Below are 11,331 nucleotides of genomic sequence, written 5' to 3' on the forward strand. Positions count from 1 at the left end.
ATATGTGGTGATCAAGGGGGGGGGGGCTTGCCTGGAAGGTCAGCCGAGAAGGAGGGGTCGTCAACACCGTAGTCGTACTGGGTAGCGGCGGCGTCGGTCTCGGTGTCTAGCGAGGGAAGAGGGGGAAGAAACAATAAATATAATGCAAACATATGCATGACTATGCATGACAAAGCAACGCGGTGTTAGGTGTGCCCTAACGCGGTAAGGGGTGATACCGGCGAAGGGGGGAAACATCCGGGAAAGTATCCCCGGTGTTTCACGTTTTCGAACAGAGGTGTCGGGGGGGAAAGTTGCGAGTTCGATAGGTTAGGGAGGTGTGGCGGACGAACGGGATGCGTATCCGGATTCGTCTCGTCGTTCTGAGCAACTTTCATGTACAAAGTTTTTCCATCCGAGCTACGGTTTATTTTATATTAATTTTAAAAGATTAAAACAATTTTTGGATTTAATAAATTAATTTAATTCGAAAATTAATTAATGCATCAGCATGACATCAGCAGTCAACGTTGACCGTTGACCTGGTCAACCTGACAAGTGGGTCCCACCTGTCAGGGACGGTTAGCTAATTAACAGTAGTTAATTAGGTTAATTAGTTATTAGGTTAATTAATCTTAATTAGTTAATATAAACAGGATTAATTAAGTTAATTAATTATCTTAATTAACTAATTAATTATTATTATTATTTATTATATATTTATTTATTTTTAATTAAATTTTATTACTATTATTATTATTAAAACGTTTTAAGGGCGTGGGGCCCGTTGTCAGTGGGCCAGGGGGGTCGGGCCCAGGGGTCAGTGGCACCTGGGGCCTAAGCGGGCACATGGGCGCGCGGGCGCCCGACCCGAGCGAAGCCCGAGTGGCCACGGGCGCCGGAAGTGGCCGCCGGCGCGGCCTTGGCCCGTGGGGCTAGCGGCGGGGCAGTACGGCGGAGCGGTGGCGGCGAGGCCGCGCGGGGCAGTGAGCAGGGGCGCGGGCGTGCGGTCATGCCGCGACAGTGAAGGGCGGAGCCGACACGGCCACGGCGCGACGGGGCAAAGGCTGGCGGCGCGGCTGGGCGACGCAGGCGAGGCAGCGGGATGCAGGGGAGGCGAGGCGCAGCGATGCGGGGGGGGGGGGGGATGGGGCGGTGGCGCGGCGAGCGAGCGGCGCAGGCGAGGCGCGTCGGCGCGGGGCGACGGGCGCGGCCAGGCGGAGCAGCGCGCGGCCCGACAGCGGTGAGCGCGCGCGAGGGGAAGTGGGCGAGCGCGGTCAGGGACATGCGCGCGCGTGCGGGCGCCGGTGAGCGAGGCCCTGGCCGAAGTGGCCGGAGCAGGGGAAGAGGAGGGGATGCCAGGGCCTCACCACGGGGCGGTGGGGTCTAGGCAGCGGGGCTCGTGGAGGGGGGTCGGGGACGACGGCGCCGGAGGGGAAGCAGTCCGTCGAGGAAGAGGCGGTGGGGCGTCGTCGGCGAGGTGGCTCCTGAGACAGCGAGCGGCGACGGGGCGCAGCGTAGCTTGGGGAGGCCGTCAGGGAGGAGGTCGAGGGGGTCCGGCGTGGTGAAGAGACGGGGAGGCAGCACCGACGATGGTGGGGTGGCGGGGCGGCTCCGGCGGGGGGGGGGGGGGGGGGGTTCCGGCCGGCGGCGGCGGCGAGCGCCCCGATCCAGATCCACTCGGGGGCGGGGTGGGGGAGACGAGATGGATCGGGGGGAGGAGTGGGGGTAGTGGGCTAGGGATTCGGTGTCCCCAGCGGGTTAGTAGGTGAGGTGGGGGTGGGCCGGTCCAGCCGGGCCGACTGGAGTGGCCAGCTGGGCTGAGGCCCAACGCGGGGGGGGGGGGGGGTTCTGTTTCTCTTTTCTTTTACTTTATTTCTTTGTTTAGCCTTTTCCCTTTTCTTATTTTTCTTTTCTGTTATAATTTCATTTCCCAAATTGTTTTAGTTTTGTAAAACATTCAATTAGCACCTAAAATAATATCATTAATTATATCACTGCCACAATAACTTTGGCACCTAGCTAAAATAGTTTAGTATTATTTAAAAAATAATAGGAGTATAATTAATTGTTTTTGCTGTTGTTTTAATCACTTTAGGGTATTTAATTATTTTATAAAGATGTTGTTTCTCCACCAATGTTATCCATGATTTATTTGTCACATTAAGAACATTTTAGTTTTGACTTTTGAAAGCTTTAATTGTTTGACTTGATTTTGAATTTGAATTTTGAACCGGTTTTGAACTAACCCGAGATTAGCAACAGTAATCGAGGTGACGTGGCATCATTAGCAGATGGTTACTGTAGCTTAATTATCCGGGCGTCACATTGTCGGAGGGGATGGTGATGATGGTCATCGGCCCAGGCATCTTCAGCGTGTTGTAGGCGTAATGTGATGCCGCCATGAACTTGGCTAGTGCCGGGCGGCCGAGGATCCCATTGTAGGGCAAGGGGATCTCGGCTACATCAAAGACAATCCTCTCCGTCCTGTAGTTCAACTCGCCTCCAAACGTCATAGGCAGCGTGACCTTACCATTCGACTGACTCTTTCCCGGATTGACCCCTTGAAACATGCCCGTCTCCTCGAGGTCTCCATCAGGAATTTGCAGCCTCTTGATCACAACGGGCGAGATCAAGTTCAGACCAGCCCCGCCGTCAACTAGCATCTTTGTCACCTTGAGGTTGCGTATCGTTGGTGAAACCAACAATGGCAAACACCTGACCGCAGTTGTGCGATCAGGGTGGTCCTCGGTGTCAAAGATGATAGGCGTGCTGGACCACTTCAGTGGCTTTTGAGCGTCGAACGATGGCTCCGCTGCTATGATCTCACGCGCCCACTGCTTGAGCTGGCGGTGAGAGGTATGCAGCGAGGCGCCACCGTCGACGCATATGGCCTCCGTAGCTTTCGAGAACTCATGCTCGCCGAACTTGTCGTCCTCGTCATGATCATCGTCTTCCTGCTTCTTGTCGCGGCCCCGAGCGGGCCTCTCTTGCTGGTTATCCTTGCCGCGGCGGCCTCCTTGACCGCCATGCTTCATGCCAGATCCTTCGGCACAATCCTGACCCTTCTCCTTGTCCTGCCTCTCATACTCGGCTTTTTGCCTTTCAGCAAGCAGCTCGACTTGTCGGCAGTTCTGGAGGTCGTGGCCCTTGGTGCGGTGGATCTTGCAATATTGCTTGTCGGAGCCTCCTGGCTTGTCGGCAGCTGCCAAGGCCCGGCAAGCGGCGCACCCTGCAATCTCCTTGCTGGGGTCATCTGCCTTGGCCTTCTTGGCAGTGCCGGTGTCGTCGGATCCCTCGATGGCAAGCACGGCCTTGCCCTTGCGTTTCCTGTTGCGGCGCCGACCCTTCTTCGTCGGGGCGGCAGTGTCTTCGTCCGTAGAGTCGGTTTCCGCGCCGGCGTCCTCGCCGGGGTACTTCCTTGACCTTGTTCATCGCCAACACTTGGCGCATCTTGCGGTTGCGCACATTCTGATGGAATGCGCTGATCACGACGGCGGGATGAACATCTGGGATGTTGTATTGCACTCGGGTGAACCTCTGTATGTACTTGCGCAGGTTCTCACCATCCTTCTGGGGAATGATGTGCAAATCGCTCGCCTGGCCATGAGCTTGGTGGCCTCTAGTGAAGGCACCAACAAACTCATGACACAGATCTGACCAAGAAGAAATGGAATCCGTCGGCAAGTGCATCAACCAAGACATGACATTGGGTTTCAGGGCCAACGGGAAGTAATTGGGAAGCACCTTGTCACCGCGAGCTCCAGCGGCTTGCATCGCGATGGTGTAGATGTTGAGGAACTCCGACGGGTGGGTCTTGCCGTTGTACTTCTCGCCGACGTCGGGCTTGAACGTGCGGTGTGTCAGCCACTGGAATGTCCGCAGCTCACGGGTAAAGGCTGGGCAACCCACCTCGTAAGGTAGGCCGCCGGAGCCTCCCGGTGCTTGGTGGTCCATAGCGGGGCCCGCCCGCCTATCTGACTGGTGACGTGTATTGCGCCGGCGCTCGATGGTGGTTCGAGCGTCTTCATGGGCTTACTCCCGAAGAACTTGGCGCTGGTCGCGGTGGGTCCGTGGGTCGGACGACGCTATGGAAATGTTATCACAAGCGTCATCACGACGAATCGACACCCGCGGTGGCTGGCGTGGAGGTGGAGAGTGCACCGTGGCCGCAGCACCCCCGGCCCCTCCACCGTTGGCGTGCGGTGGTTCGATGGAGCGCCGGCCTGAGGGCCCTGCCGGCCGTGGCTCATCTTTGTTGGCGACGCCGACGAGGCTCCGGATGGTGGCTCTCCACTCGTCGAGCCTTTCCACAGCAGGAGGGAAGTCGAGGAGCAACTGCACGCGCGCCAAAGCTTCTGCCAGCGTGGGCGGCGGCGAAAGCTACGTGGACCGTGACGCGCTCCGACTCCTAACCATGTTAGAAGGAGCTCCATCACGGCCCTACGGCTGCACGCCATTTTTGCCAGTGCTTCGACGGGCATGTTGGCCTCCTCCGTCCCGCGAGTGATGCACGAGACTCTTCCCACGGCGGCGCCCGGGGTCCCCAGCGTGGTGGCGCTGCTCGTCGCGCACACCCTGGGAAGAGCGCATCGCGGGCGCCGGCGTAGGCGACTTGGAGGTCGCCGCACCGCCCGTAGGTGGCCCGGCGCCGCCCTTGGAGGGCCCCGCGCCGCCTGCGGGGGGCCCGGCTCCGTCTTTTGATTTGGCGGCGTGCGGCCCATTGTCTCGCGCACGCACGACGCCGCTCGCCAGGCTCTGACTGCGAGAGCGATGTGGGTATTCGCGGGCCGTGCTTCGGCTTCCGTCCGCGACCGCCCCACCGCTCGCCCGCACTGGTATGGGTCGTCCGGCTCCGGATGAACCGATCGCCGTGATCGCCTTCTTCTTGGGAGCCATGGAGATGAAGAACTGCTAGGCTAACCGCGAGACCGCATTTTCACAACTGTGCCCCCTACCTGGCGCGCCAAAGATGTCGGGGAAATCGACACCTATGGAATCACTGGGATCCCTTCTACGGTTGGCGGGCGCGGGGTTGTGCAAAGAGCGGGTCTGACAGGAAGCACACAGATCGTTTACCCAGGTTTGGGCCGCGGAGATGCATAATACCCTAGTGATGGGGTTGTATACCTAGGGTACGGTCATAGGCCTGTCCTATATACCCTTCCTAAGGGCATCGCCCTAAAGCCAGCAGTAGTAGAGAGACACCATCATTCACTCGACTCAAGACATTCCACTCGGAATAATCGAAGCACTCGACCGCGCCAGGAGACACTCGACGCAGAGAAGATTAAAAGTCACTCTACAACAACGGCTGAGCATTTACTCTGTAGTTTTAATGATCATTTATAGTCCTTTATAGCTAGCGTTACCTGTAACGCCCTGTCTTAACTTACATTGAACCCTTGACGACGTGGGATGGCTGGGGTCCTGGCGCACTCTATATAAGCCACCCCCTCCTCTGGCACAAGGGTTCGCACCCCCTGTAACATTCATACACATAATCCAGTCGACCGCCTCCGGGCACCGAGACGTAGGGCTGTTACTTCCTCAGAGAAGGGCCTGAACTCGTAAAACACTTGTCAACAACTTCACCGTAGCTAGAACCTGCCTCTCCATTACCTACCCCCCTTCGTACTGTCAGTCTTAGTACCACGACAGTTGGCGCCCACCATGGGGCCGGTGTTTTAGCGTTTTTTCGGTGAAAGTTGCATTTTCTCCGACTCCCATCATCATGGTTTCCGGTGGAGGTTTGGCCGAGAGGCGCGAGATCCGTCTCGGAGCGCTCACCTTCGTCGCCGACGACTCCGCTTGGCTCCAGGAGGCACCACTCGACGTCGATGCGCTCCCCGTCCGCAGAGCTACGCACTTTCGCGCATGCGTCCGTGGCGTTCTTCTCCGCCAGCCGTCGACCCAGTATTGGTCGGCACCTGTGGCTTCCTCGCTCCCCGCTACCCGCCGGCGCAAGCGTTCTGGTCGGTCGCGGCTCCAGTGGTGGGCGAGACACGCAGCGGCTCGTCAGTCGGCCGCCCCACAGGTCGCGGCAATTGAGCCCGATGAAAATCTTTACAGCCTGTTCGATCTGTCGACTGGCTCCGTTGAGACCGCATCCGAGTGCGGTAGCAGCGACCCTGCGGCAGAAGTCCTGATGGTCGACGGACCATGCAGTCCTCCAGGCTTCGACCGCAATGATGGCGGAAACGGTGGCGGCGATCCGTCGCGCGTTCATGAAGAATACCGCCCCGAATCTCTTTCCTCTCGGCGGAGGGAAGAGCTCCGTCGCCGCAACATGGATGCACTTCACACTCCAATCGTTGGAGAGACCCCCGAGGCCCTGGCCTTGGAAGAAGCGCGCCTGGCCAATCTGGCCGAGCGCACTCGACTGGAGAACCTCCAGCATGCGCTGGACGAGCGGGCTCGGGAGCGACGCCCGGAATACAATCGACGTCAACTTTTTCCACCGCCGACTCAGGTATACCGAACTCCAATTCAGAATCTAGCAGCAGCAACCCGAATAGCGGAGTCGATTCAACCCTCCCAATCAGAGGCTGGCAGAGGCTTGGCACAGATCAGAGACTTGCTTCGGGCTGCTGGGGAGTTGAACACAGTGGTGTCCCAGTCGCGCAATAGGATCCACAGTGAGTCTGTGAGAGCAGACACAGTACAGTCGGCCCATAGCCCAAAATCGCCCCTGCGGCGTGAGGGACGTGGAGACCGACGAGATCGGTACAGGTACCATGAGCAGCCAGATTACCGTGTCCAAGATGATAGGCGTCGAGTGCCCACCCCTCCGAGGAGCGGGTCTTATGCGCCTCGGCAGCATGATGACAGACGTCCTCCCAGTGGTGGACGAAGGGTTCCAGTCGACCCCAGAGGGCCAGGTTTTGATGCGAGATCCATTCTTGTTCAAAGTCTGGTCGACAGGAATAGAGCATACAGGTAAGGCCCTGCCAGAGATCAACCGACTGGAAGCAGAGTGCATGTTTCTGGTCCCGAGTGTTTTAGTCGAGCCATCCGAGCAGCTGTGATTCCTCCCAACTTCAGGTTGGCGACTGGAGTCAGCAAATTCACTGGGTTGTCCAAGCCTGACACTTGGCTTGAGGACTACCGAGTGGCTGTACAGATTGGTGGAGGGAACGATGATGTAGCTATGAAACATCTCCCTTTGATGCTGGAAGGATCGGCCAGAGCATGGTTGAATCAACTGGCACCCGGCAGCATTGACAGTTGGGATGAGTTGGCCCGAGTGTTTGTTAGGACCTTCGAAGGCACTTGCAAGCGACCGGCAGGGTTGACAGAATTGCAGTCCTGTGTTCAGAAGCCAGGCGAGACCTTGAGAGACTATATTCAGAGGTGGATCACTTTGAACCACACGGTGGAAGGAGTGTTAGATCACCAGGCAGTCTGCGCCTTCAAAGAAGGCGTTAAGTACAGAGAGTTGAATCTGAAGTTTGGCCGGACTGGGGACATGTCCCTCAGTCGAATGATGGAAATTGCCACCAAGTATGCTAATGGCGAAGAGGAAGACCGACTCAGGAGCGGCAAGCATAAAACAGTCGCCCAGGATGCTGGAGGAGGGAATTCCAGTCGGAAGCAGAAACGGAAAGCTGAACCAGCGGCTCCTGGTGAGGCATTGGCAGTGACCCAAGGAAAATTCAAGGGGAAGCCCAAAGGGCCATGGAACCCCAAAAAAGTGAAGGATCAAGATGGCAACGATGTGTTGGACTTACCATGCTATATTCATACCAAGAAAGATGAAGAGGGTAATTTCATTTACCCAAAGCATACCACTCGACAGTGTCGACTCCTGATCCAGCAGTTTCGCGATAAACAGCCCAAAGAGAAGGAGAAAGAGTCGGATAAGTGTGATGATAAGGATGAAGATGACGATGGTTTTTCCAACGTCAATTCCACTTTGATGATTTTTGCTGATGTCGAAACCAAAAGTCGACTGAAAGTGATTAACAGAGAAGTGAACATGGTTGCCCCGGCAACACCGAGCTATCTGAAGTGGTCCCAGACCGCCATAACATTCGACCAGTCTAATCATCCAGCGCAGATTGCCACCCCCGGGAGGCAGGCGTTGGTGGTCGACCCGGTGGTTGAGGGCACCCGACTGACTAAGGTGCTGATGGATGGTGGCAGCGGCCTGAATATCCTGTATGTGGAGACCTTGAAGGGGATGGGCATTCCGATGTCCAAACTCAGCACGAGCAGCATGAGCTTTCATGGAGTTATCCCTGGCAAGAAGGCCCATTCACTCGGCCAAATTGCACTAGATGTGGTTTTCGGTGATTCCAAGAATTACCGGAAAGAAAAATTGACTTTTGAGGTCGTGGATTTCCAAAGCGCATATCATGCAATCTTGGGCAGGCCCGCATATGCTCGTTTCATGGCTCGACCATGTTACGTATACCTCAAAATGAAAATGCCTGGCCCTAAGGGAGTGATCACTGTGACCGGCAATCGGCAGAAAGCAGAGGAGTGCTTCCAGAAGGGCTCCAGGATCGCTGATGCGCAAATGGCAGTAGTCGAGTTGCAAGAATATCAGAAGAATGCAGATTCGAGTGATTTGCTACGCTCCAAGAAGCCGGCAACCGACTCTGTGTTTCAGTCGTCTGGTGAAACCAAGCCAGTTCACATCCATCCGACTGACCCAGAGGCTGCCCCGACTCACATTTCAACCACCCTTGACAGCAAATAGGAAGAAGCGCTCATCCAGTTCCTCCATGAGAACTGGGACATCTTCGCATGGAAGCCTGCTGACATGCCGGGTGTACCCAGGGACTGGCTGAGCACCGTTTGTGAGTCGACCCAAAAGTGAAACCAGTCAAGGAACATCTTCGTCGGTCCGCCGTACGGAAGAGGAAAGCCATTGGTGAAGAGGTGGCTCGGCTCCTGGCGGCTGAGTTCATCAGAGAGATTTACCACTCCGAGTGGCTTGCCAACGTTGTCATGGTCCCCAAGAAGGACGACTCACTCCGCATGTGTATTGGCTTCAAGCATATCAATCGGGCCTGCCCAAAAGATCATTTTCCTCTCCCCCGAATCGACCAAATCGTCGACTCGACTGCGGGATGCGAGAGATTGTCCTTTCTGGACGCTTATTCCGGGTACCATCAAATCCGTCTGTATGGACCCGATGAGATAAAAACGGCGTTCATTACGCCATTCGGATGCTTCTGTTATGTCACTATGCCGTTCGTCCTGAAGAATGCAGGGGCCACATTCATGAGGATGATTCAGAAGTGCCTGCTCACTCAAATCAGTCAGAATGTGGAGGCATACATGGATGACATTGTGGTCAAGTCACGAAAGGGTTCCGACCCGTTGGCTGACCTCGCTGAAACCTTTGCAAATCTCAGAAAGTATGATATCAAGCTCAATCCAGCAAAGTGCACGTTTGGAGTCCCTGGCGGAAAGTTACTCGGTTTTCTCGTTTCCGAACGAGGGATCGATGCTAACCCAGAAACAGTTGGTGCCATACTCCGAATGAAATGCCCTGTGCGTGTGCATGATGTCCAAAAGTTGACTGGATGTTTGGCTGCTCTAAGTCGATTCATTTCTCGCCTTGGTGAGAAGGCGCTTCCTCTTTACCGACTGATGAAGAAGGCTGACAAGTTCGAGTGGACTGATGAAGCTGAAGCAGCGTTTGCAGAGCTCAAAGCCCTGCTTTCCACCCAGCCGGTGTTAGCTGCCCCAATCAGCAAAGAACCTTTACTGCTTTACATTGCAGCCACTGGACAAGTTGTTAGTACTGTGCTCACGGTCGAGCGAGATGAAGAAGGAAAGGCATACAAAGTTCAGCGCCCAGTGTACTACCTCTCTGAAGTTTTGACCCCTTCGAAGCAAAGATATCCACACTATCAGAAGCTTGTGTATGGGATATACATGACTGCGAAGAAGGTTGCTCACTATTTCTCTGATCATTCCATTACAGTCGTCAGCGACGCACCACTATCAGAGATTCTGAACAATAGAGATGCAACTGGTCGAGTGGCCAAATGGGCGATTGAACTCCTTCCCTTAGGCATTGAGTTTGAAGCAAAGAAAGCAATCAAATCCCAAGCAATAGCTGATTTCTTGGCCGAGTGGATCGAACAGCAACTGCCGACTCAAGTTCACTCGGAACACTGGACCATGTTTTTTGATGGCTCTAAGATGTTGAATGGTTCCGGTGCTGGGGTAGTATTGGTATCCCCCCCGAGGAGACAAACTCAGCTATGTCCTCCAGATTCACTTTGATTCTTCTAACAATGAAGCCGAATACGAAGCACTTCTGTATGGGTTACGTATGGCCATTTCACTCGGCGTCCGCCGCCTCATGGTCTACGGCGACTCAGATTTGGTAGTCAGTCAAGTGATGAAGGAATGGGACGTCAAAAGCCCAGCCATGACAGGTTATTGCAATGCAGTAAGAAAGCTGGAGAAGAAGTTTGATGGGTTGGAGCTTCATCACATACCCCGACTGAAAAACCAAGCAGCCGACGATCTGGCAAAGATAGGTTCCAAGAGGGGAGCCATTCCTAGTAATGTGTTCTTGGAACATTTACATACACCTTCAGTACAAGAAGATCCCTTCACTGAAGAGCCCCCACAACCGAAGAGTGCCACAGATCCGACTGAAGTAGAAGTCCCCGCCGTGGTCGACTTGATCATGGAAGTTTTGGTTATCACTCCCGACTGGATAGTACCGTATATTGCATATATTCTCAGGAAAGAACTCCCAGAAGATGAAGAAGAGGCTAGGCAGATCGTCCGTCGATCTAAGGCCTTCACAGTAATCAGAGGGCAGTTGTTCAGAGAGAGTACGACTGGAGTCTGTCAGAAGTGTATAACGCCAAAAGAAGGTCGAGTGATCCTCAATGATATCCACTCGGGGACCTGTGGTCACCATGCGTCCTCTCGGACCATAGTGGCCAAAGCATACCGAGCAGGTTTTTTCTGGCCTCGAGCAAACGAGATGGCAAAGGAGATAGTGGACAAGTGTGAAGGATGCCAGTTTTACTCCAACATGTCTCACAAGCCTACGTCAGCCCTAAAGACCATTCCACTCGTCTGGCCTTTCGCAGTCTGGGGCTTGGACATGGTCGGCCCACTCAGAACTGGAAGAAGCGGATTCACCCATGTGCTTGTGGCAGTCGACAAATTCACTAAATGGATTGAGGCTAAGCCTATCAAGAACCTTGAAGCCAGCACTACTGTTACCTTCATCAGAGAGTTAACCTTCAAATATGGTGTTCCTCACAGCATCATCACTGACAATGGATCGAACTTCGATTCTGATGAGTTCAGAGCTTTCTGTGCTTCTCAAGGAACACGAGTCGACTATGCCTCAGTCGCTCACCCTCA

The 11,331-nt window shown here is 54.9% G+C and overlaps 1 protein-coding gene across 1 annotated transcript; it reads left to right on the forward strand.

Moving 5' to 3' along the window:
- The first annotated feature begins 7,957 nt into the window (after positions 1-7,957).
- Positions 7,958-8,683, forward strand: LOC109781085 (uncharacterized). The gene has a single exon (XM_020339662.1). It carries the CDS (start codon positions 7,958-7,960, stop codon positions 8,681-8,683), a length of 726 nt encoding a protein of 241 aa, XP_020195251.1.
- Positions 8,684-11,331: the final 2,648 nt, after the last annotated feature.

This window comes from Aegilops tauschii, chromosome 2 (assembly GCF_002575655.3).
Source record: "Aegilops tauschii subsp. strangulata cultivar AL8/78 chromosome 2, Aet v6.0, whole genome shotgun sequence".
NCBI classification, from domain to species: Eukaryota; Viridiplantae; Streptophyta; class Magnoliopsida; order Poales; family Poaceae; genus Aegilops; species Aegilops tauschii.